The sequence below is a fragment of the Candoia aspera genome, chromosome 1, assembly GCF_035149785.1.
Source record: "Candoia aspera isolate rCanAsp1 chromosome 1, rCanAsp1.hap2, whole genome shotgun sequence".
In the NCBI taxonomy this organism is placed as follows: domain Eukaryota; kingdom Metazoa; phylum Chordata; class Lepidosauria; order Squamata; family Boidae; genus Candoia; species Candoia aspera.
The window spans coordinates 210,128,532-210,153,272 of NC_086153.1; the positions used below are offsets into that span (position 1 = coordinate 210,128,532).

General features: G+C 37.1%; 1 protein-coding gene across 1 annotated transcript in view; it reads left to right on the forward strand.

The window, feature by feature from the left end:
* VWDE (von Willebrand factor D and EGF domains) overlaps positions 1-24,741 on the forward strand; it is a 221,349-nt gene that overhangs the window by 79,706 nt on the left and 116,902 nt on the right. The window contains exons 14-18 of the mRNA XM_063307665.1: positions 5,464-5,625; positions 16,449-16,553; positions 18,559-18,673; positions 19,816-20,066; positions 21,214-21,433. Coding sequence (XP_063163735.1) covers positions 5,464-5,625; positions 16,449-16,553; positions 18,559-18,673; positions 19,816-20,066; positions 21,214-21,433 — 853 coding nt within the window. The remainder of the gene's footprint in view (positions 1-5,463; positions 5,626-16,448; positions 16,554-18,558; positions 18,674-19,815; positions 20,067-21,213; positions 21,434-24,741) is intronic.

The following is a 24,741-nucleotide window of genomic DNA, read 5'->3' on the forward strand; positions in this document are numbered from 1 at the left end:
AGTGTGTGTATGTGTATGTACACATACATACATACATACACATACTATATATGTATAAGAGTGGTCTAAATGTGAGACACAATATATCTGATATATTCAGATGGGGGATCAGAATTTGATAAATGGAATACCTTATTTTAGGGTGATTCAGTTTTATTTATAATTATTTATTCAGTTAACATAAGTGCTTTATTTTGATCCTGCTATGTTTGTTGGGACAGGGAATCTATATCCAGGATTAGTCCTGACAGCCTTAGATTGATAAGGTATGAAAACTGGGCAATACACAGGGCTTTTTCAGTGCTTATAATTTTTCTTAGCTATTCTTCCTTGGGTGGCAGGGTGGGGAATCATCTTAAATGCAGAGCTATTTTCTTTTGGGGTAAATATGTCTATAGTATGTTTTTGAAAGTAAAGTCACATATTAAGTGTGTGTGTGTGTGTGTGTTTTTCCCTGTCCCATTCCCTAACATTGTGCAAACCAAGAATGCATGCAGTTTATGAATAGAAACTGTGGAATTAGACACATAACAGCACCAAAATGATTCCTTTTTATATGTTCTGGGCCATGTTATTCTAGTTAATAGTATGTTGAACAAGAGAAATCTGGTCAATCTCAGTGCTTAGGTGCTCATTTGCTATTTTATTGCATGCAATTTCTCTGGATTTTTTAAAAAAGTCCTGTAAACCACCATCGTTATCATATGTATTTTAATTGTATTTTACATAATTCAAATATTTTTCTATTTAACTTACACAATTGCTCCATAATTTTTATGTAGCCTATATATTTATTCTACACGTTTTCCTCTAGTATGTTAAATAAAACATTTTGCATAAAGTTCAAGATGCATGCTGATTTTTACTGAACTTTTCTAAATGTATATTAGACATAAAATAACATATAATAATATTATGTTTTATAAACTTTTCTAGATGACAGTACTTGGCAGTAAACTCCATTGATTACTGCTGACATAACATGGTAGAATTTACTCTAGTGGATGACAGTAACTTGAGCTAAAAGAAATCTGTGATGGATTTCTTTTACATTCCTTGTTCTATTGGTTGGTTTATCCTCCTGCATAGATATGTATAGGGATTCGCTAAGATTATTGGGTTTAAAAGTAAAAAGTTCTCTTTCTCACATGTACATTTTATACAATTGGTGTCAGAGCACTTCAGAGATTAGTTTATAAGTGAATCAAAACCATGCAGTGTCTTCCATTTTTCTGTGGGCTTTTATCCCATTTCTACTTTAGTTCACTGAAGCCTGAAATCACAGTATTATTACTTCTCAATTTTGTGCATCTGGAATTTATACGCATGGCTGTATTTCCAAACACACTTGAATTTTAAGTGTCACAGCTAACTAACCAAGTTTCTTGATACACAGCTGTAGTCTTCAGCTGAACTGACCAATTATTAATATTATTATACATCATATCAGATAATATAAAGTTTTCTAATGCTGAGTAAAAAAATCTAAGGCTAAGAAGTATATGAATGGGAGAGCTTTTCTGTCATTCTATTTCAAAACTATATAAAATTCAACATGATTTTTTTCAGCGAAACTAAAAGGATGCAGAATATTCCATGAAGCATCAGTGGAAACTAGTGTGTATCCTTCCTGAATTATAAACAAAAGTACAAAATATTTATTTGGCATAGCTGTAAATATTATTGCCTTGATTCATACATTTCACATGGGGTATGGTCGGATCCCCGTGTACAGTATTCATAAGTCAGAAACACTTAGAATTACATTAGTGTAATCAACACCAGCAATTGTTTGGGGATGCTGCCAGTAGATACTACTGTTTGCCCCATAATAACATTATTTCAAATATTATGAAATGGAATCAAGCCATAAGGGTCTAGCAACAGAAATACTCTCAAAACATATTAATCAAGCATGGAAAAAAATAGGACATTTCCAGTAGTTGTTATCCAGCATATCTGGCATGGGATACAGCTCCCCAAACCATGATGATTAAAAAAAAATCTGAAAGGATAATCTTGCCTTAAAGAATTATAGCTCTGTTTTTCTAAAAAAAAATCCATTCTATTTTGAAGATTTGACATTACATGTTTAGTTTCTGAGGAAGGGGTTGCTATAAAATTCTGAAGGTATTATTTGAGTGAATGCTATAACAAAAGAGGGTTTCTATAGTACAGTTTTACCAACCTAAAACCACCCAGCTGATTTGGATAGCAGTTCCCAACACCTCTCAAGGCATTATGCATAAAGTCAGTTTAGCAATCTTTGCATTTTTCTGCTAAGCTATCCTGGGACACAGCCCTATATTAGAATAGTAGGGCCGTGCAGGAATCTGGATTCCAAGGGCAAACTGTAATTTGAGGTTGGATGAGCATCTACACAGTTACTGTTAGGAACACATGGGTCTTTTCCTAGGCATATGTGGCTGCTCAGTACTGTAGCACAATCTCAGGAAAAGATAATTCTGACAGGTGCTTTGTGTGTGTGCCCCTGTAAGCTCTGAATATGTTGCCCTTCAAATATGGATGTCTTCACAGCCATAATAAATAGAAATAGGCTATGGGGTGTTTTTGAATCTATTCCAAACCAGCCATAAAACTACCAAAATTAAAAGAAGAGCTTGGAGTGTCAACCACCCAGCCTGGACCTAATAAAATGACTCGCTGAATATAATTTCCTTCTCTATCTGTTAGTCTTATATTCTGGACGGTGCCATACAGAAAAGAGTGATGACTCTATTGCAGCAAAGTGTTTAAATCTGTAGCAGCACAATTTTAGACATCTTTGGATGAACCAAATTATTTGGATTCTTTCTCAGTCATGGTTCCAAATGGGATATGGGATTCAGACTGCTTGAGTTACCTTAGCGCATGGCCAATACCTAGAAATACAGTAGCTCAGAATTTTCTTCATCCAACAGGCAACTCTTGTACAATTAGTGATGATATCTTACAGGATTGCCTAACAGCGTTATGTCTTGGCAGCATTATACAAGTGACTTTCATCTTTCCAATCAGGTGGTGTTCAGTTGGTGGTGCTGTGAACAAAGGAGGAGCTATTGTTTGATTGCATGCCCTTTGATCAGTGGCAGATCAATTACAGATGCAAGGCTTTTACATCCAACCCATATTTTTCAGTGTGGGAGGAAGTTGAGGGTGATCACTTGTTTCCTTCACTTTCCTGCATAGAGGACAGAGTCCTCTATGTCAGATTCTTGAAAAAATGTCAGATTCTTGAAAAAATGTCAGATTCTTGAAAAAATCTGAAAGCAATAATTGTATCCTCCTGCTCCAAGATGGTGGTGGGGGTGGGGAACCTGCCACAAAGAGGAGCTTGGACTAGGGCAAAATTCCAGGGACGATGAAAGGTATAAACTTTATTCTGCTGGAAGCTGAGGAAGACAGTCCAGTCCTAAGTGGTGGCCAGAAATGTCTTTGCACAATGACATGTAGCAGACCATTTGTCAACTGTCCTCAATTTGGCAACATTTATCCATGTCCTGGCCACATCTCATTTAGACTGTTTTTTACAGTGTATTCTACATAGAGTCTTGAAGAGTATCTGAAAGCACTGAGTAGCTTTAAATGAGGAAACTATTAGATATTAGTCAGTACATGGCATTGAAATAACATTTTACAGAAATATTGAAAGATGTGCAATGTCTGTATTCCAAGGTCAGCTGAACATCATGTGTTTTTGTTTTTATTTATTTTTTTACGGGTTTTCCTCTTAGATCTGCCCTCTCAAGGACATCATGCTCATGTAGTCCTGTCCCTCAGAGAAGGGGAAAGACTTTTTTTTTTTATGTTTTCAAATTATGGAATTGCCTTCTTCTATCATTATGTGTAGCTCCCATACATTGCTTTAATTTAATGCTTTAAATTGTTTTCTCTATTTTATTGTTCCAATGTCAATGGGCTTATGTGGTTCACTTCTTCATTGTTATTTATTAATTTAGCTGTTTTGCATCCCTTCAGGGACATTTGCGGAAAGGTTAATTTTTTAAAAAAAATATTTTGGTGACCATCCATATAGCATAAAGTAATATTTTGGATTTTTACATAAATGTTAAAATATACTTTCAGGAGCTATCCATGCAAGAAGTTTAGAGAGCAGCTTGTCCCTGTTTAGCCCTACTCACACTTGGGCAAATGGATCCTTGGGCTTATTATTATTATTATTTGCTAATTACCATTCCAGAACATGAATAGATTGAGAACTTTCTGAACTGTATATGTAACCTATAAACCTGTTTATTTTCCTTCACTGGATTGAAGGAGAATTGGGGGGTGGGGTGTGCATTGTCAAGCTAAAACCCCTAACCCCAATACATCTTCCCAGGGAAAACAAATTATTAGGTCAGCTATATGGTGTCAAATTTCCAGAGAAACTAAACCAACAACTCAGCTATAAAACATTGAGAGAGCCAAATAATGCTGACAGGCTGAGGAGAGATACTAGGAGGCAAACAGAGACTCTTGGAACAGGGACAGTTTGATAAACCCTAGAACAGTAACTCCATAGAAAGAAACTATAGTCAGAGAATAGTGCCTCTTTGTTCTTTCAAAACCCCAATTGTCTTTGTAGTTCTGTCCCACTACTTCATAATTACACCCTAATTGCCTCACTGACCTCACTAATTTAATTTCCTTTTTTTGTGTCTGTGCGCCTTCAAGTCATTGTTGACTCCTGGACAAGGCCCTGCAGTTTTCTTGGCAAAGTTTTCAGAAGTGGATTGCCCTTGCCTGCTTCCCAGGGCTGAGAGAAAGTGACTGGCCCAAGGTCACTCAGCTGGCTTCGTGCCCAAGGCGGGACTAGAACTCCCGGTCTCCCGGTTTATAGCCCGGTGCCTTAACTACTACACAAACTAGCTCTCTAGAATGTGCTGCACCCAACCAAACACCTTGCTGCTGTAACCATTCATATGTGTACTTTATTCTGCAGAAATCTAAAAAAGAACTGTAACCCCTCCCCTCTTTTGCCCTGCCTTTGCCTCCGGCACTGTCCATAAACCAATTTATGCTTCACTATAAATGTGTCTTGGTCTCCCGTTCAAACATACCTTCAAAAATTATCCTACAGGATTTAAAATTATTTTTATACTTTTTTCTCTTGAAAAAAATTAATACTCTCAGGATTTTTAATGGACATTCAGGTGGTAGGACTATTATTGCTTATGAACTTGAAGCACAACGGAGTACCCAAAAGTAACACGATCTGCTGAACTGCATTATCTCATTCCATTCCATTTATTTCATTCAGATTATATCATGTTAAAATCCATTATTTCCTTTAATAATTCTACTATGCATTCAGTGTTAAACAAATTTGCCTTACAGCTTTACCTCTAATTAAAAGCTATCCTAAATATATATATATATATATATATATGGATCATTTGAAATATTTGCATGTATAACCTGCAATAATAAATTAACACCTTATTGCTCTGTTTCCTGTAGTATCACAATAGTGAATGGATAGCCAGAAAACAGGAAATCACAAAAGCAACGTTTTTGAATCTGACAGTGGTGGAATGCTCGATCCCTGTTCTGAACGACACAGGAACAGAAACTCTTCATTTCAAGATTGATCTCGAACCATGTGCAAGATGGCAAGTGAAAGTAGGAATCTCTTGTGCTACTAAGAGTTGGGTTTTTTTTAATTTATATTTTGGAAGGATAAGATGAGATTGCAATTAGCCTTTCCCTGCTAATCCCCATCGAAGGGAGGTACAAACCCAAAGATTTTTAGTACTGACTAATAGTAAGTAATATCAGAAATTATAAGCATTGTAGTCATTTTACATGTAATAAGTGGTTTTAAGGTACAGAATACAATCAGTATTATTAGTAATTCTCAGGTGATATAATGGATGAATCAATTGTTAATCAACAGTATTATATTTCTAGGGGCACAGGTTAAAATCTTGATTAGGCCACAATTGCTAAATTGTGTAAGCTTTTATTGTGCATCTGGGGATTCTCCTGTGCGCCATCCTGATAACTGGTATGCAAGGTAGCAGTGCTCAGTGTGCATGGGAGCTTAGTATTCATGCACACTTGCTGGGAGCTCCTTCCATGTGGGTGTGGTAACAGTGACTGAATCAAGTCAACCAGGGGTTGGCAACACAACACACACAGGCACCATGCTACTCACAATAATCTCAGAAAGGATTCGTAATTTGGTGATCAAAGCATTTCTTCAAAAGGAGTTCATTTTAGAACTATGTTTTTCGATACCCTGACCTCATGCAAAATCATGTGATAACACCTGAAAAAGCTAATAACGTCTGATATAGACTGAGGCTGACCACATGGAAGGTTCCATACATAGACATATATGTGCACATACTGACATTTGCTGATTCCAAGACTTGCACCTACATGATCTGCCATCTGCCAGCCCAGCCACATAATTGTGTCACAGAAAAATGCCTGTCAAGTGGCAAGATTAACGTTTAAAGGTAGAGTGTCTTTAGAAGCGCTAGTTTTGCTTGCTTCTTGTTAGTTTCAGTACTGACAATCTTGTAAACTTCTCATCTAAATAAGAGGTAATCCTAAATGCAGTATGTGTATTCAGAAGAAGTGCCACTGAACTCAAGGGGGCTCATTATGTGTCCAGATAAAAGGAATATAGCTTTTGATGTATTTATAGGAGTATATGTCAAAGCTGCATTACAGTTTCCTCCCAGAGAAAGAAGAGTGAAACGCTGTAAGAGCTAGAATGAGACAGAAAGTTTCACATAGTACTTACAGTGTGTGCAAACTTGTGTGTCTATTATTATATCTATTATTGTCAGTATTACATTTTATCACCAACATTCACATAACTGCAACACTGTTGGTCTGGCTCCAAAGCTGAATGGCTGTATTGGACCTATACGTATTGTTACCTGAAGCAACATCCATCTAGCATTCCTTATACCTAGCATTCCTTATTTACTTTAGCTCCAATGCTGCAAAATTTCTTGCTGTACTTTGAGAATCCTACTCCTGCCTTCATTTATTACTTTCCATCCCCATTAATAAAAATGTTGAGGAGTACAGGACCTGAGACTGACCTATGTGACATCCTACTAAATATCTCACTCCAGTTTGATGAAGATCCATTGATAAGCATTTTCTACAATTTTTGAACCTTGTATGCATCTACTTAACTGTCATTGCCATCCACCCCGCATCAAGTAGCTTGCTAATGAGAATGTCATGGAGTACAGTACTTTTTTCCAACCGCTTTGCATCAACATACTATATATCATGTCTAAACATTCCCACTGCTACTGGGGAGGAACAGAGGATGAGCTCAACTAGCCCCAGTCGTGATGACGCAGCTAGCTCAAAGCCGAAAGGACGGTTAGCGGCCGACGGTGCTGGTGGTGAACGGCGAATCCGATGTTCTAAGGATCAACACACCATTGGAACCTGGAATGTAAGATCTATGAGCCAGGGCAAATTGGATGTAGTTATTGGTGAGATGTCAAGATTAAACATAGACATTCTGGGCGTCAGTGAACTGAAATGGACTGGAATGGGCCACTTCACATCAAATGAACACCAGATCTACTACTGTGGACAAGAGGACCACAGAAGAAATGGAGTAGCCTTCATAATTAATAGTAAAGTGGCTAAAGCAGTGCTTGGATACAACCCCAAAAACGACAGAATGATCTCAATTCGAATTCAGGGCAAGCCATCTAACATCACAGTGATCCAAATATACGCCCCAACCACAAATGCTGAAGAAGCTGAAGTAGAGCAGTTCTATGAGGATCTGCAGCACCTACTGGACAACACGCCTAAAAGAGATGTTATTTTCATCACAGGAGACTGGAATGCTAAGGTGGGCAGTCAAATGACACCTCGAATTACAGGTAAGTATGGCCTGGGAGAACAAAACGAAGCAGGACATAGGCTGATAGAATTTTGCCAAGACAATTCACTCTGCATAACAAACACTCTCTTCCAACAACCTAAGAGACGGCTTTACACATGGACTTCACCAGATGGACAACACCGAAATCAGATTGATTACATCCTTTGCAGCCAAAGGTGGCGGACATCTGTACAGTCGGTAAAAACTAGGCCTGGAGCTGACTGTAGTTCAGACCATGAACTTCTTCTTGCACAATTTAGGATCAGACTAAAGAGATTAGGGAAGACCCACAGATCAGCTAGATATGAGCTCACGAATATTCCTCAGGAATATGCAGTGGAGGTGAAGAATAGATTTAAGGGACTGGACTTAGTAGATAGGGTCCCGGAAGAACTCTGGACAGAAGTTGGCAGCATTGTTCAGGAGGCGGCAACAAAATACATCCCAAAGAAAGAGAAAACCAAGAAGGCAAAATGGCTGTCTGCTGAGACACTAGAAGTAGCCCAAGAAAGAAGGAAAGCAAAAGGCAACAGCGATAGGGGGAGATATGCCCAATTAAATGCAAAATTCCAGAGGTTAGCCAGAAGAGATAAGGAATTATTTTTAAACAAGCAATGCGCGGAAGTGGAAGAAGACAATAGAATAGGAAGGACAAGAGACCTCTTCCAGAAAATTAGAAACATTGGAGGTAAATTCCAGGCAAAAATGGGTATGATCAAAAACAAAGATGGCAAGGACCTAACAGAAGAAGAAGAGATCAAGAAAAGGTGGCAAGAATATACAGAAGACCTGTATAGGAAGGATAACAATATCGGGGATAGCTTTGACGGTGTGGTCAGTGAGCTAGAGCCAGACATCCTGAAGAGTGAGGTTGAGTGGACCTTAAGAAGCATTGCTAATAACAAGGCAGCAGGAGATGACGGCATCCCAGCTGAACTGTTCAAAATCTTGCAAGATGATGCTGTCAAGGTAATGCATGCTATATGCCAGCAAATTTGGAAAACACAAGAATGGCCATCAGATTGGAAAAAATCACCTTATATCCCCATACCAAAAAAGGGAAACACTAAAGAATGTTCAAACTATCGAACAGTGGAACTCATTTCACATGCCAGTAAGGTAATGCTCCAGATCCTGCAAGGTAGACTTCAGCAGTTCATGGAGCGAGAATTGCCAGATGTACAGGCTGGGTTTAGAAAAGGCAGAGGAACTAGGGACCAAATTGCCAATATCCGCTGGATAATGGAAAAAGCCAGGGAGTTTCAGAAAAACATCTATTTCTGTTTTATTGACTATTCTAAAGCCTTTGACTGTGTGGACCATAACAAATTGTGGCAAGTTCTTAGTGGTATGGGGATACCAAGTCATCTTGTATGCCTCCTGAAGAATCTGTATAACGACCAAGTAGCAACAGTAAGAACAGACCACGGAACAACGGACTGGTTTAAGATTGGGAAAGGAGTACGGCAGGGCTGTATACTCTCACCCTACCTATTCAACTTGTATGCAGAACACATCATGCGACAAGCTGGCCTTGAGGAATCCAAGGCTGGAGTTAAAATCTCTGGAAGAAACATTAACAATCTCAGATATGCAGATGATACCACTTTGATGGCTGAAAGTGAAGAGGAACTGAGGAGCCTTATGATGAAGGTGAAAGAAGAAAGTGCAAAAGCTGGCTTGCAGCTAAACCTCAAAAAAACCAAGATTATGGCAACCAGCTTGATTGATAACTGGCAAATAGAGGGAGAAAATGTAGAAGCAGTGAAAGACTTTGTATTCCTAGGTGCAAAGATTACTGCAGATGCTGACTGCAGTCAGGAAATCAGAAGACGCTTAATCCTTGGGAGAAGAGCAATGACAAATCTCGATAAAATAGTTAAGAGCAGAGACATCACACTGACAACAAAGGCCCGCATAGTTAAAGCAATGGTGTTCCCTGTAGTAACATATGGCTGCGAGAGCTGGACCATAAGGAAGGCTGAGCGAAGGAAGATCGATGCTTTTGAACTGTGGTGTTGGAGGAAAATTCTGAGAGTGCCTTGGACTGCAAGAAGATCCAACCAGTCCATCCTCCAGGAAATAAAGCCAGACTGCTCACTTGAGGGAATGATATTAAAGGCAAAACTGAAATACTTTGGCCACATAATGAGAAGACAGGACACCCTGGAGAAGATGCTGATGCTAGGGAGAGTGGAAGGCAAAAGGAAGAGGAGCCGACCAAGGGCAAGATGGATGGATGATATTCTAGAGGTGACGGACTCGTCCCTGGGGGAGCTGGGGATGTTGACGACCGACAGGAAGCTCTGGCGTGGGCTGGTCCATGAAGTCACGAAGAGTCGGAAGCGACTAAACAAATAAACAACAACAAACATTCCCACAATCTATTTAAAAAGGTTAGTTAATTTTAAAAAATGAAACAGTTTAGTAAAACTTGTTCTTAACAAGTTCTTGCTGATTTCTGGTAATTATGACATTGTTTTCAAGGTGCATATAGATAATATCTTCATGAACTGCTATAGCATTTCAGACATATTAATATCAGACTAATTTATGGTTCTGTGCATCCTCCTTTTCCCCCTCCTGAAAGACAGGGATGATATTTGTCTTCTGTTCATCTAGCACTTCAGCAGTTCTCCAGTATTTTTCAAAGATAATATGTACAAGTTCACTAGACCTTCAGCAATTTCCTTCAATATGTTTGGATGCAATTCATTAGGACATAAAGATTTGAACCCATTTAAAATATATATAAATCCCATGACCATATGTCTATCAGTCCCAAATTTCAATCCAGTTCTTTCATTCTGCTTTTCACAAATGTCTGGCAAACACCAACCTTCTAACTGGAAACTATTTAGAAAGAAAAGAAGTTAGGAAGCCTTTTGTTTATTATTTATTAGTATTCTGCCAACTTCACTGAGCAATTGGCATGTTTATGTTAAAAAAAAAAAACATTTTTCATGTTTTTCTCATATATTGTAATTTCAGCTGATCTCGATCTTTAGCTTTCCTAGTACCCTCTCTATGGTTCTAGGTTATCTATTCTGTGTTCTCCTTGATCAGCTTTCCCTCTTTTCACCTTCTTTGTCCTTTTTCATTTTAAAAGCTTCACTAAGCTTTATGTGCTGCCCTCCCATTTTTCCCCTTTGTGTTAGTACCTTTTTAAGTAAGTTCCACCCTTTTTGAGCAACTTTTTTCATTAATTTCTCCTGTCATGAGTTCAATACCTACTTTTTAAAAAAGGTCTATGACATGTTTTGCAATCTTCTGTACTGTTTTAGCAGGTTACTTCTTTTCAGGGTTGCACCACTATCTCACTGTTATATTACATTCTTATGCCATTTTGCTGGTGCACTATTTCAAACCCTGACAAGTAACTTCTTGTACCCAAAAGGTCACCAGGGACTGGCAGGGAGGAGGCCTGTCTACATCAGCCTTAAATGGCCAATAAGTGTCTCTTTGATCTTATCTGCTATAAGTCACCTGAATGATGAAGTGATATAACATTTTTTTACCACACCTTGCTGGTGTTATTGGATGTTGTCAGCTTAAGGTAGATGCCTGTATTTTAATGCTGAGCACAATTTATGGCCTTGGGCTGAAATTAAGATGTTGTCACAGCCTATCTGTACCATGGTTAAGTGCAAGTGGGAAAAGGCCTTAAATCTTCCATAATGATAAGCATTACATTATGAATAACTGATCCTCATGTGCTTTATTCCACAATGTAAAGGAAAAAGTGATCAAGACAAATAATGGAAGATCATATTAGGCAATTGGAAGAGTTTATAATCAGTGTGCATAGTTAATTAAAGTATTCTATTTCTACATCATGCCTCTATGAAAGATCAGAAAATTTGCAGTTCATTCACAACATTTTGGTTGTATGTAATAATAGATATTTCTAACAGCATTGCTTTTATTTCTTTGTTCTGTTATTTTAACATGGTTTTTATCTACTGTATGGACCAGATTATTCCCTTGAATTTCTGAGCAGATTTCTACCACCACCACCACCAGTCTACTCCCAGACAGCTTAAACAATTCTATGGGCTATTTAGGAATTGGAGTGAAATCCTTCTACCTCAGGTGATGGAAAAATGATAAAATGGTAAATCCCTAGATTTGTATATGCAGTTTGTTGCACTACCACACATACATACCAACTTGAAAGTATAAATGTTCAGCAAGACCCACCCACAGAAAGGAAAGCAATTGGCAGGCACCTTCCTGGACAAGAAAGGTTAAAGGACAGAGCAACCGGGAACTGTCCAGAGGGGTTGGGGGATATGGTAGCCTGCAGTCCAGACTGAATACCTGGAAAGCTGTTGTCAAAATATCTCAGTCTGGACATAATTTTCTTAAGATGGCTTAGAGTCAAGCTAGCGTGATCATAGGAGAAAAGCAACTTAAATGCTCAGTGCAGATCTACCCATGGTTTCTTGGCCTTATCTACTGTACCTCCCATGTTGTTAAGAGGATATATGAAGGTATTGGTGAAAGGTTATGCACACTATCTTGAATTGTAGGAAAGGAAATATGTAAACATGATACATGTATGGTATATACAAAAAAGAGTTACATTACATATCAACCAATAAAAATGGTTAAAATGTATATTTATTACTGTAGCCTGTTAGGTTTCAAAACTATACCAATCAATTTTGTGGTAATATTTATATAAAACAAAACAAAATTTAAAATACAAACAAAAGAACAGCAGAGAAAAGAAATGAGTTTTATTCGAATATCTTATTACAAAGAGGCTCCTGGGGTTCTAATCGTTATTTATATTCATTGGTTTGATCATTAGAGCTGCACCGAGACAATAAAAGTCTTGAAGATGTTGGTAAATGAAAGGAATTAAGGATAAAATTGCATTAAGAACGATCAGTCTGCTTTTGCCTGCAAAACAGTTGAATGTTAAACTAATATTTATTTCATTCCAAAGCTTGATTTGTTTGGGATTAGAACCTGTTCTGCATGTTAGATGTTTGCAACACTTGCATCATTCCTACACTGACATAGCTTGGACCTTGACTTCTGTATCAGAGACTGAATCTTAACAAGGGCAGAATATAAGGTCTGATTCCAAGTAGATCGTTAGCCAGGGTTTACACTCACTGTATGTAATCCTGTTGTGTTCCAAGGGCACATGGAAAGGAATTCAGTACAATATCAGTTGAATGTATTATGCACTAATAAATTGAGTTGCAACTGTAGGAGAACTAGGTGGACTTGCCAAGAGATTTAATCCCTTTACCTTCTGCCAGCTCTGATTAAACATCTTGCCTCTTAGCCTATTGATTAGGGGAAAGAAAAGGGAATTATGTGGTGCGAGTCTAAGGCAAACAGATTATTTTTCACACTGTAAGCCTATGTGTCTGACAATATGCAGCTGAAGTGCAGCTTGTCTTGTCTGGTAGCAAGCACCTGGGGCAGACTGAGATGATGAAGAACACTGTAAAGTTTTATTTAGAAAAAATCAGTTTCATTCCATATACAGATAGGCCACAATATGAAACTATAGATAAATATAAGAGTGAAATATATCATAGTTAACACTATCAGCACAGTTAAAAGTACTACGGAAAACATTTTTTCATAATTAAAGCACTTGGCTCTCCTCCTCCTCCTTGTTCTAAGAGTGGGTCTCCTGCTAAGGTCAGAAGGAAGAGATGTGCATTACTTCATGCAGCACGGGCCGATCTGACATAGTCAGGAGTTCTCTGGCATGAGCAGGATTGTCCAACCTTTGACTCTTTCCAGCATAGGCAAAACCATCCGAAGAAAATGTATCAAAACAGGACAATTTTGGATGAATATTTGTGACTTAACACAGATAAATTATAGAGAACTTAGGGGAAAAGTTGCTTCATGCAACACTGATTCAGCAAAGGCAACTTCATGCTTCAGTTATTAGGTCACTGTGAGACCTAGCAAAATGGGTGAGTTGATGACAATAACCTATATTCTGTGACAGAAATGGAAAGGTCATATCACATCTGGTTTATCAGTTGTGTTTGTCACACCGCACAAGCTACACACAGCATTGTGGTTACAAGAGAAGCATATAGTCATACAGCTATTTCTGGTAGATTTAATTCAAACAAAAACCAACAAAAAGATTTTTCTGTGTTTGTTTCTGGCTGAGCAGAAACGATAGTTTGAAAATAAATTGTCTGGTTGTTCACAGCTGTCTATGTGTTCTGTGAAAAACAGGTCCCATCTAAAAGGTTAATTTCCTACTTGCAAATGCATTTGGTTTCCTCCCATTTTTGTTGGATGCAAAAAGTTTGGCTTCTTACCAAATTTGAACCTTTTAGAGGTAGTCTTAAGTTAATGACTGCCCTGTTTAGCAACCATTCAAACTCACAATGGTGCTGGAAAAAGTAGCTTTATGACGGGTCCTCAAACTTATGATGGCCACAGTGTCCCCATGATCAGGTGATCACGATTTGGTTGCTTTGCAACCAGTGTGCATTTATTATCATTGCAGCATCCTGTGGTCATGTGATCACCATTTGGGAGCTTCACAGCTTCACTGCTTCCAACAAGCAGAGTCAATGGAAAAACTGGCAGTAAGTTGCAAGTCGCGATCATGTGATGTTGCGCCTAATGACCACAGTGGAACTGAGTTCGTAAATCTGGCACAGTCATGTGATTTTTCACTTAATGACCATGTCACTTAGTGATGGAGTTGCCAGTCCCAATTGCAGTCATTAAGTGAGGACTACCTGTACTTTAGTAGTTAACCTTTTGCAATATACAATCCCATTTAGTGAAAGAAGTGTTTCTTTGTTTTACCATTTACTCTCTTCCTGTCCTTTCCTTTGGATCTTAAAATAAATGTAGGTTTGTTCATTCAAGATAATATTTTGAATTTAGAGCTCAATGCTCTACTCTGATTTTCCAAGTGTCCAAGAAAAATGTAACACAAATAGTGTGATATTATTTTAAATGTAAATATGCACATTTAGAACATTATATGTTTCAATTGGCAGTCTGAACTTGGCTCCTGTATAAATTTTTAAGTAGAACAGGATTTAAACAAAATGCAATGCTCATCCCCCTAGAATTGTCTGAAAAGCAGAGAAAGCTTAAACATATATTCAAAACATAATTGAGTGATGGAACGTGTTAACAGCAGCTTGATTTCATCACCCTTTTCAAACAGTTAAATGAAAAGTACATTTAATAGCTTTCTCAGTCTTTAGATATAGCATTTGTATTGTGTGCATGTGCTTTTTGTTTGTTTGTTTGTGTAGGGTATCATTTTATTTGTATTATAATTCCTTAAATTGAACACAAACTGAATGAAATTCCATACACATATTTAGTATTCACTATTTAGTCTTCCAATAAACAGGTCTATGGTAGTTCTGTTTTTCAGAGAACAATAAAATGAACATTTCAGTCAAATACAGTATTTTCCATGGTTAGTATGACACTAAGTCTACATGAAATTCAACATGGCATAACAAAGCATATTTCATATAGAGTGGCAAAACCATATTTGAAATTTTCAAAACAGATATCTCCTTTTGGAAAGCTGGTGGGCACATTCAGGATAACATTCTATATTTCAAGTTCAAACTTATTCTTAATCCTTTGTATCTATTTTTACAGTGGAGAATTTGAAATATATTGCCTTTGAATGTAAGACATGTTGTGCAGTTTTGAATACAATTCTACATTTCATGTTCAAATGACTTTGATATCCACAACTGTTTTCACAAGCTGCAAACAAGCAAAGCCTAATAATGTTCATGGCTTGTAATAGTAATATCAGTTAAACAGAACAAAATAGCAAATGATGACATGAGATGAGATGGTAGAAATAAAAAAAAAAAACCCAAAGAACTTGTCATTGCATGCAGTTAGATGTTTTGAAACAAATACAATTTACAGAATTAACTTACATAATTGACCTGTTATGGCTTGACTCCTGTGCCAAATACAGAGTGAACATTCTTTTTCTTGTATTAAACTTTCCTCCAGTTAAATGCATTATTCCTCTATTTATAGGAAATACATGTGGGAGAAGCATCAGCCCCACTTTCCGGTTCTTCTCCTACAGAATGTTTGTTTCAAGATATGACATTTTATGAATGAATTAATACCTCAGGAATGGAAATCTATATCGAGTGGAGTAGAGGACACAATCTACCCAACAGAATTGTCTTGCTTTGAAGCAATCTCAATAAAATGCTGTTGACATCCATAAAATTCCTCTTGAGTAAATGTTTTATGGATTGCAGTCAGTCTGGAGCAGGATTTATTGTTCAAAATTGTGTCTATTTGAGAAAAAAATTTACAGGAACAGATTTAACAAAGCACACAGTTATCAGAAATCCAGATTTGATCTGAGCAAAAAGATATTTTGGTAATAAATGAATGCTTTTCAGTTTGCAGCATCCAGTGATTTATTAGCTTGCAGGAAAGTAACTCGCAAGTGGTTTAATTTATCTTCTTGGCAGACATTTAGTTCAGGGGTGTATTTAGAATGTACAGACAATGTCTATGTGGAACTGGATCACACAAAATGATGTATTTTTGTATATTTTAGATATCTAATGATGGATTCCAGTACAGTAATTCAAAAGTTCTGACCTTGTATGATGGAGTCTGCCAGGATTGCAAATTCCATCAAAATGGGCTTTGCAAATTAAAGGTAATTTCAAAGCACTTAGAGGTGTAGTAGAGAGCATCCATCTTCTTCTTAACCCTCCAGTTTCCTTAAGTGAGCTATGTGGCTTGACAAGTGTCAGGAAACCACATTTGTTTACTGATCAGCTGGAAAACTAAATATATTTTTTCTACTTGTGTATTATGCCCTTTTTGACATCAATAGCTGAAAAACCACACATCATATACAAGCCTGTTTTTCAAAATGTATTACTTAATGTCTATACAGAAGTTAGCAGTTATGTGCTAAAAATGTTCATGAAAGTTAATGGGAGTGGAGAAATAATGAAAGTTCTGAGATTATCTTTAATAAGACTTCTTTTACATAAAAGGTTCCTGTTGATATAGAACTTTTGCTGGAAAGACATTATCACCAGCCTTTTTCGTTCATAATGCAGGGTGACAGAGTCCCAGTAGTTATCTCAGATTTCCTGGCAGTGCTCCAGCTACCAGTACTATTCCTTCTATGCCTAATGTCTTTGAGTATAGATGCAAGTTGGCTAGACCTGTTTCTCTCAAAACTGTTCTGCATTGACTTTTCTGCATTAAAAAGTCTACCATAGTTTAATCTGAAGCCAAGTGTAGTATGTGGCATCACCATTACATGTCTTTCTTTACATTTGATAAGTTCAGTAGTTTAGCTGCTGTAGTCCAACCAGAGCTGACCTAGGTTTTGCCGACTGGGCTAATTTGCCTTAAGGCAGATTTTTGTCGTTATCTTATATAATATATTCTCAGTGGTCATGAAAGGTCTCTTGGATTAATTAGAAACAAAGAACCCAGGAGCAAATAATGATCCATTAAGAAATGAAGACTTAGGAAGACAGATGTAAAGTATCAAAAGGAAAAGGAATTTTTTTTCCAAAAAGAATCACGTCATACCACTTGAAATAACATACTGTCCTTAACATAAATATTAAACTCAAGATCTCAGAGTACTGAAGAATTACAATCGTCTCTCCCTACCCCCAACCCCTAGTTTGTTTAAATGATCTTCTGCAGACTGGAATCCCCCCACGTGTTAGACCACAACTCCTATTACCCCCAAGCTACCAAAGGATGATGGAAGTGCTATACAATATATATGGAGACACATAAGTCGTTCTTTGCAATAGCAAGCATGTTTTTTATCCTAGCAGAAGTAATTATTTTCCACTGCTGTATACTGCTAGAAGGCATTTGAGATGGGTGATACAGAACTACTTGCAAGCAAGCAAATAAATAGGTGCTTGAATACTGTCAAAATTTACAAGAATTTTCCCTTTATCAAGGACTTCAAGGAAGGAATGACGTCTGTACTAACGTCTTTACATCAATGTTACAGACACCCCAGTTTGGAAGAGTTACTTGACAAAGAAGACATACTGGATTTTGGGACTAGTATATAATTAACTACTATTGTTACAGCCAAAAGAAATCTAAATTTCATTTAAAAAGAAAGCAAAACAATCGTGAGAATATTGTCTGTATATTTTTTATGAAATCTCTCATCCTTTGTTTTTCTTTAACCATCTAATTCAGAGGGGAAAAAATAAAGAAGGCCAAAAGATAACAGACCCCAGCTATCTCTGACTTACTGGATGGGGAAAATTTGTACTGCCCGTGACAAAGGTACAAAACCAGAGAATACCCTTCCAGGCCACATGCAGGCATTAGGAACAGATCTGCCCAACATACCAAAAGAAGGGGAACCCAGGAGCCAGTCAATTCCTGGATAAGGAAAACCAGGAAGGACAATAGGCATCAAGTTAAGCCAGGGATTGATTAACCATGCTTTGTTCATTCCTCACATTTCAAGATTCACTTTTGAGTGAGAATTTTTATTCTGGTCATTCAGCAGCTTAACATTCAAGGATAAAATGAAGATTCACTTATATGCTTTCCTTGGGAATGGATTTAAATGACTATTGTTCCATGATTGCTAGAAATAAATATTTCATACTATTTCAAGTGACTAACAGCTCATTTGTTTTTGTTTTTCTTCCTGGCAGGAAAACACATGCAAAATAGATGGATTGTGCTATGCAAAGGGTGATGCAAGTCTCACCAGCTCTTGTCTACTTTGCGAGCCATCAGTTTCTAAATTTACTTGGTCTATCAATGAATGTAAGTGCATTGGGGCCTTAGAAAATCAGGTGTTATTTATGATGCAAAAATTCATTCTTCAGGAGATTGATTGAATGTATTCTTGGCTTAGACCAGTATATAGTGTATATTTATAATATTTATTTAGGCTATGACAGCCACTTTGGTGTAGTGGTAAAGGTGTCAGACTAGAAACCAGGAGACAGTGAATTCTAGTCCTGCCTTAGGCCCAAAGCCAGCTGGGTGACCTGGGGCCAGAAACTCTCTCTCAGCCCTAGGAAGCAGGCAAGGGCAAACCACTTCTGAAAAACCTTGCCAAGGAAACTGCAGGGACTAGTCCAGGCAGTCTCGAAGCTTTAGTCTGGCAAGATTCTGTCTGTACTGTGAAAACAATAAAGAACTGGAGTTTGGAATATACTGACTTGAGACTGTTCTTGGACTGACCGTGACAATGATATTATTTAAGAGTAAGTCAAAGCATTTCCAGTTCAGCAAACTGTTAATAATTTTATTTTCAGGACAGATTAGATCACTTTGATTTTTCTTTGAAAATGTTATTGTAGTGGGTTTATTTTTTAATTCGCACTGAGCATTTTCAGCGGAAAGGTACAACATAAAATGTAAATATAAACCCACAGAAGCTTTTGTAGGACTATTGTGACTATGGGTCTAAAACTGGCCTTTTTGTTGTGTTTTCAACTGCGGTTTAACATTCACCACAGCCACCACACTCAAATTCAGAGGTTAATCACTTTCTGCAATATGAAAAAAAGATGAGAGGTTTTTCTCCACCTTTTCTCACAAGAAAAACCTGCTGATGTATTTCCACTCTCTGCATCATATTAGATGATCACTTGAGGGGCTCATTTCAACTCTGTGATTTTTTTTAAAGGTTCTGTTGATTAAAAAGAGAGAGAGAGAGAGAGAGAGAACAACAGCCTTTCTGAAGAAAAGCCCACCAGCAGTAAATATATTAATTTTATAGGATGTCTTTAACCCCTTAAAAATAGATGGTGTTCCTCCAAGTTACCAGCTGGAATCATTAAATTGCTTGTCATTTCCAATAACATGTTTACAGTTTGTTCCTTCAATTAAGAAAATCAGAGTATACCCTAGACTATACACCCCTCTAATCTTGGCTACTTTTTTGATGTTTAATTTAGATAACTTGCCGCCTGTGTTTCTGGCCCCATCCAATCAGCTTCTAACGTTTGCAGGAGAGACTTTTGTTTATCAGCTGCAAGCTGTGGATCCTGAGAGATCGGCAGTGCTGTTTGCCTTAGAAGCTGGCCCTCCAGAAGCCTCTCTCTCTCCTGCTGGCCTTCTCATATGGAATGTCCTTCCTGGAGAAGCAACGAGTTTCGAATTCACTGTGTCTGATGAATGCAATGCACAAAGCAGACACTCGGTGCAGGTAGGAAGGAGAGTCACACTCCTTCAAAAACTAGTTTGTCAGGCTCATGGTTACTTCGATAATAGGTAATAATTGGTTACTGTCTTTAAAAAGCTAAGACTTCAGCTGTTTTCAAGTGAGTGCATATTATCCCTCATGACAATAATGATCAATTAATCTAATAAATATCCTGGAGAAAGTGAATCCCATATATACAGAGAATAAGAGAGGGGACTATTGATGGCTATCTGAAAAAGCACTTTTTGCCAAGCCTGTTAATGGTTCATTAATCTACTTTAAAAGTTGCTGTGTGCTTTTGGATCTTTGAAGAAAAACACATAATGACATAAAGAACCAGGTTTTAGCCATAAAGGGAAGATTATAATTCATTTGCAACAATATTTTTAGAGGTTCTTTTCTCTTATCTCATTACTCCATAACCTTGGCTTCTTGGCCATGCTTTCCTGCTTTGTCTTTGTTGCAAGCTGTTCTATTAATTCTGCAGTAGCATTTGCTAATAATGCAAATGCACAGGAGGAAGAAACTTACAGCTAAAAGAGGCTGGCTAACATGGATAATTGCTAAGGGATCTGAATAAAATAAATGTTAGATCACTAGATGTAAAACTTATCCAGATCCTGGAGGTATTAGGAAAAAGCCCTGAGGAGTTAGATTCATTGAACAGTCAAGACCAATCTATACCTTATGCTAAGTATCCAGCTGCTTTTAAAAATGGCAAATGCACGACAACTGGTCCTTTCTCCTCTGCGATGTCTCCAAGTCAGTAGTGTCTTGACATCATAATGCTTTATGTTTATCGACTCCACCTAACAGCCAATGATAGGAGGGAGGGGGACACAGAATGCTGTGATATTAGAGGACAGTTAAGTTCTATTAGATATTAGAAAGGAAAAAGATGAATGGGCACTTTCAGTTTTCAGTGGCAGCTATGTATTTATCATGCAGTTTGCTTCTCAGTATCATCTACGAGTATCAGGAAATTCTTCCAATATCTTCTGGGAATAAAGATTAGTATATTTACTGTTATATTTTGAGCCACAAATCACTCTTACATATATCACTAAATAGGAACTTTAGTAATTAGCCTTATTACAAATTTATTTAATAAAATGCATGCATAGATACAAGACATTCTTGCCTTTTCTAGGTTTCAGTAAAGCCTTGTGGCTGCTTGAATGGTGGAATTTGCATCACCAACATTAACTTCCCTCCAGGTGTTGGTGAGTACCTGTGTATGTGTCCCAGTGAATTTGAAGGGGAACATTGCCAAAACAGCCACAATCATTGCAAATCAAACCCATGTGGAATTGGTTCTTGTATTGCTGGAATAGACAGCTACAAGTGCAAATGTCCGGCAGGTTGGAAAGGTAAGTTGTGTTTCACATTCCATTCTAGAACTTCCTCTATATTTTCATGTTTAATTTTGACACAATATGTTTGTAAATGTAGGATTGTTCAAAATAAAAATTGAGAATCATTTCATCACTGTAGAAGCAATCTTTAAAGACAGCCACTGAGCTCTGGCAACAAAATAAGGAGAGGGTTTGTAAATGGAAGACTCCTACTAATGATAAGCTGATGTTGTTGAAAGAGAAAGAGAAAGAGGAATTCACCAATCAGTCTAAGCTGTAGTATGGTGCATTTGATTTTAGGTTAGTGTATTATGAACCCAACTACTGTGTTTTGCAAACTATTGTTTATAGTTTAGTATATTGTATTGTCAGAAGGATGAAACTCCTTCCTTTTCTCTGTTCGTGTCCAAAAAAAGGATTAAAGCAAACCAGACAATCAATGGAGGTCAAATCATGTTTATTCACCCAAAGTTGTCTTTGAATGGGCGGCCGCAAAAGGGGATTGCTTCTCTGTCCCTTTTATAGGTCTTTCAGTTTAAAATTTAGCCAATCATTATTAAGAGAATGAAATGCATAAGCTTATTACAATAATTTCTGCTCTATCAGCATGAACATCCTCCTAGCATGAACATCTTCCTTTCATATTCTGTTAAAACAGATGTTTCCTTATCTTAAAGTTATGGCAGACGTCCTTAGTTATGGTTAAACAGATGTCTCTTTATATGAAGCTAAACAATGGGCATTTTATCTTTCCTAAACACGTGTTTTTCTATACATAAAATATGTTTTTCTTTACATAGTTTTTGCTACATGATATATTCACTTGTTTATACTGACAGGAACCAGCATTACTATCTTTCCTATACAATCTTTCCTTATGGTAAACATATAAAAAAATATTCCAACAGTGTAAACCCACTCAGTTGTGGTTTGTTCAACAAACTGTAGATAAGCAAACCACAGCTTAGCATGATGAATGAACCCAGGTATAACTTTATAGAAAGCTACTATTCTATTACTGTCTGTGATGCCTTTTTAACTCTCACTCCTCTTCATTTTCTTTCACATGAAAGTCAAAGAAGTCTGATCTGGCTATGAATATAGGTGGTTGACAGCATTCTGAATATCTCCTCTTAATGAACTCTCTAAAGCAAAGAGTTACAGAGCTCTTTAGTGTCGGATATGGATCTGGCTTTGTCCCACTATGTGTACTCTTGTTTAATTAATGGGAATAAGAGTGCATGATTGTGATACTGATACTTTTCACTATTTTTGAATTAGCATCTCAGAATGAACAAAAAGCAGGCTGAAGGACTTTGAGTGAATCTACATTCAATCCATCAAATGCAGCTGATGCATTACTCTTCTGCAGTTAGTAGCCATTAAATTAAAAAAGTTCCACACAGCCCCTGGACAAGATATGTTTAGAATGGCTTACAATTTAGTTTTATTCCACAAAGCTTCATTCTAATACTGATTTAAAGCCTCCTGTTTATAGATTCTTACTCATTTTGTGGTTTCCTGTTGAACTTGGCTAAGGGATTAAGCATGAAGAATTTCTGATTTGCCTCTTGAATTTTTACTTTTTTTTTTTTACATTTTTTTGTCCTTTGGGTGGGGCTTTAATTGCTGGTTTGAGGGGCTATTCGATTAACAAATTAGATTATATTCATTAAAATGTTTAGCATTATTTCCATTAATCAGTAGAGGCTTACAGGAAGCAGAAATACCACATTTCCAGTGAAGTTCTTAAGAGATCAAGGATCTCCAGCTAGACATCAGTGTATACTAAGGAGCAACTGTCCTCCAAAATTAACTTTGATTACAATTTCAATACTTTATTGATTGATTGATTGATTGATTGATTTGATTTGATTTGATTTCTATAGATGCCCATCTCAAAAAGTGACTCTGGGCAGCGTACAATCATAAAAACATAAAACAATTAAAACAATACAAAATAAATAAATATGGTTGCAGAGTAAAACTATTGTCGTAGATGTGAATATAGCCAAGAAACATGGCCCTTAAAACACCTGGGGCCCCGGGCCCAGGTACATATGTCCAATGACTTACCAATTAAAAAGAAGTACACTGTAATATTGATAAGGAAAAATGCCCTGAAGATTTCAGGATAAAGGAAATTACAATGATGATGTATATACTGTTCTTTTTCCTAAGAGTTTCCATAAAGATGAAGGAAGCCTTCCTTTAAAATGTATCCTTATAGCCCTAGACCTTTGTTTTAAGTTGTATCTCAGCTAACATCTCCTATTCACTTTGTTATTTCCTATCCTTGGGCAATATTTAATATCACACAAGTAGACTGCCAATCTATGTAGTTCCACTTCCCTAAAAAGCCTAGATCTGTTTTAGAATCCCTCAATCCCTCTAGTAGATTTTAGAACATATGGAGGGTTGTAGAGAAGGGAAAATCCTTTTCTCTATCACAGTTTCCATTGTTATGCCCTAAGCAAGTCTGGAAAAATGGAAAGAATTGATATTGCTTCCATGTTACCTTTGAGAATGTTGTTTTTCCTTCTTCTTAAATATTGCCAGTGGCACTGCTGGGGTTCAGCTACCAAATATAAATCACAAAATTGCAGATAACTACAAAATAAATATGGTTTACACCATCCTCTCTTGTTCTGTGTGCCTTTTAACATTTTGTTTAGTTTTTAATGATGATGGTTTTATATGTATTTACTGGTTTTCTTTTTGAGTGTCGTGTGCGACCGAAAGTCACCCTCTGTGAGATGGGCGGCTATATAAATATGATGAAATAAATAAACAAACAAACAAATAAAATGGCAACAAGCAAGTACAGAAAACTTCATCTCCTACCCCAGATTTTTGCAGCTTGGATACCCTATGGTAGCCCTAAAAAAAGACCCTGCCTCATGTATTCTTGCATGATTCACCCCAATATTTATACCCCCTGTTCTTCTTTTCTTCCTGTTATATTCTTTTTACCTTCTGCCTGTGTGTGTGTTTGTATGTGTATTTTTTTTCTCTTTTCCATCCTGTTCATGAAACCCCATTCCTTACCAAACATTAAAAGTGGCACTTTTTCCATTTTCCATAATGTATGGCAGAGCAAAGCTGACTTGTACCTAGTATCTTCATTTCTTTTAAGAACTCCTTTAGGATACAGAGGAGTAAGAAAGGGCAGGCAAGAGCTCTGTTAGTTTCTTTTGGAGCAGAAAAACTAAACAAAGTAGTACCACAGTGCTGAAATTGGGGGTCTGTTGGGTGCCAAGCTGCAGGTCCAACACAAATGGAATATTAGACTGGTGAAGCAGTAACAAGTTAGCAGCAGAATG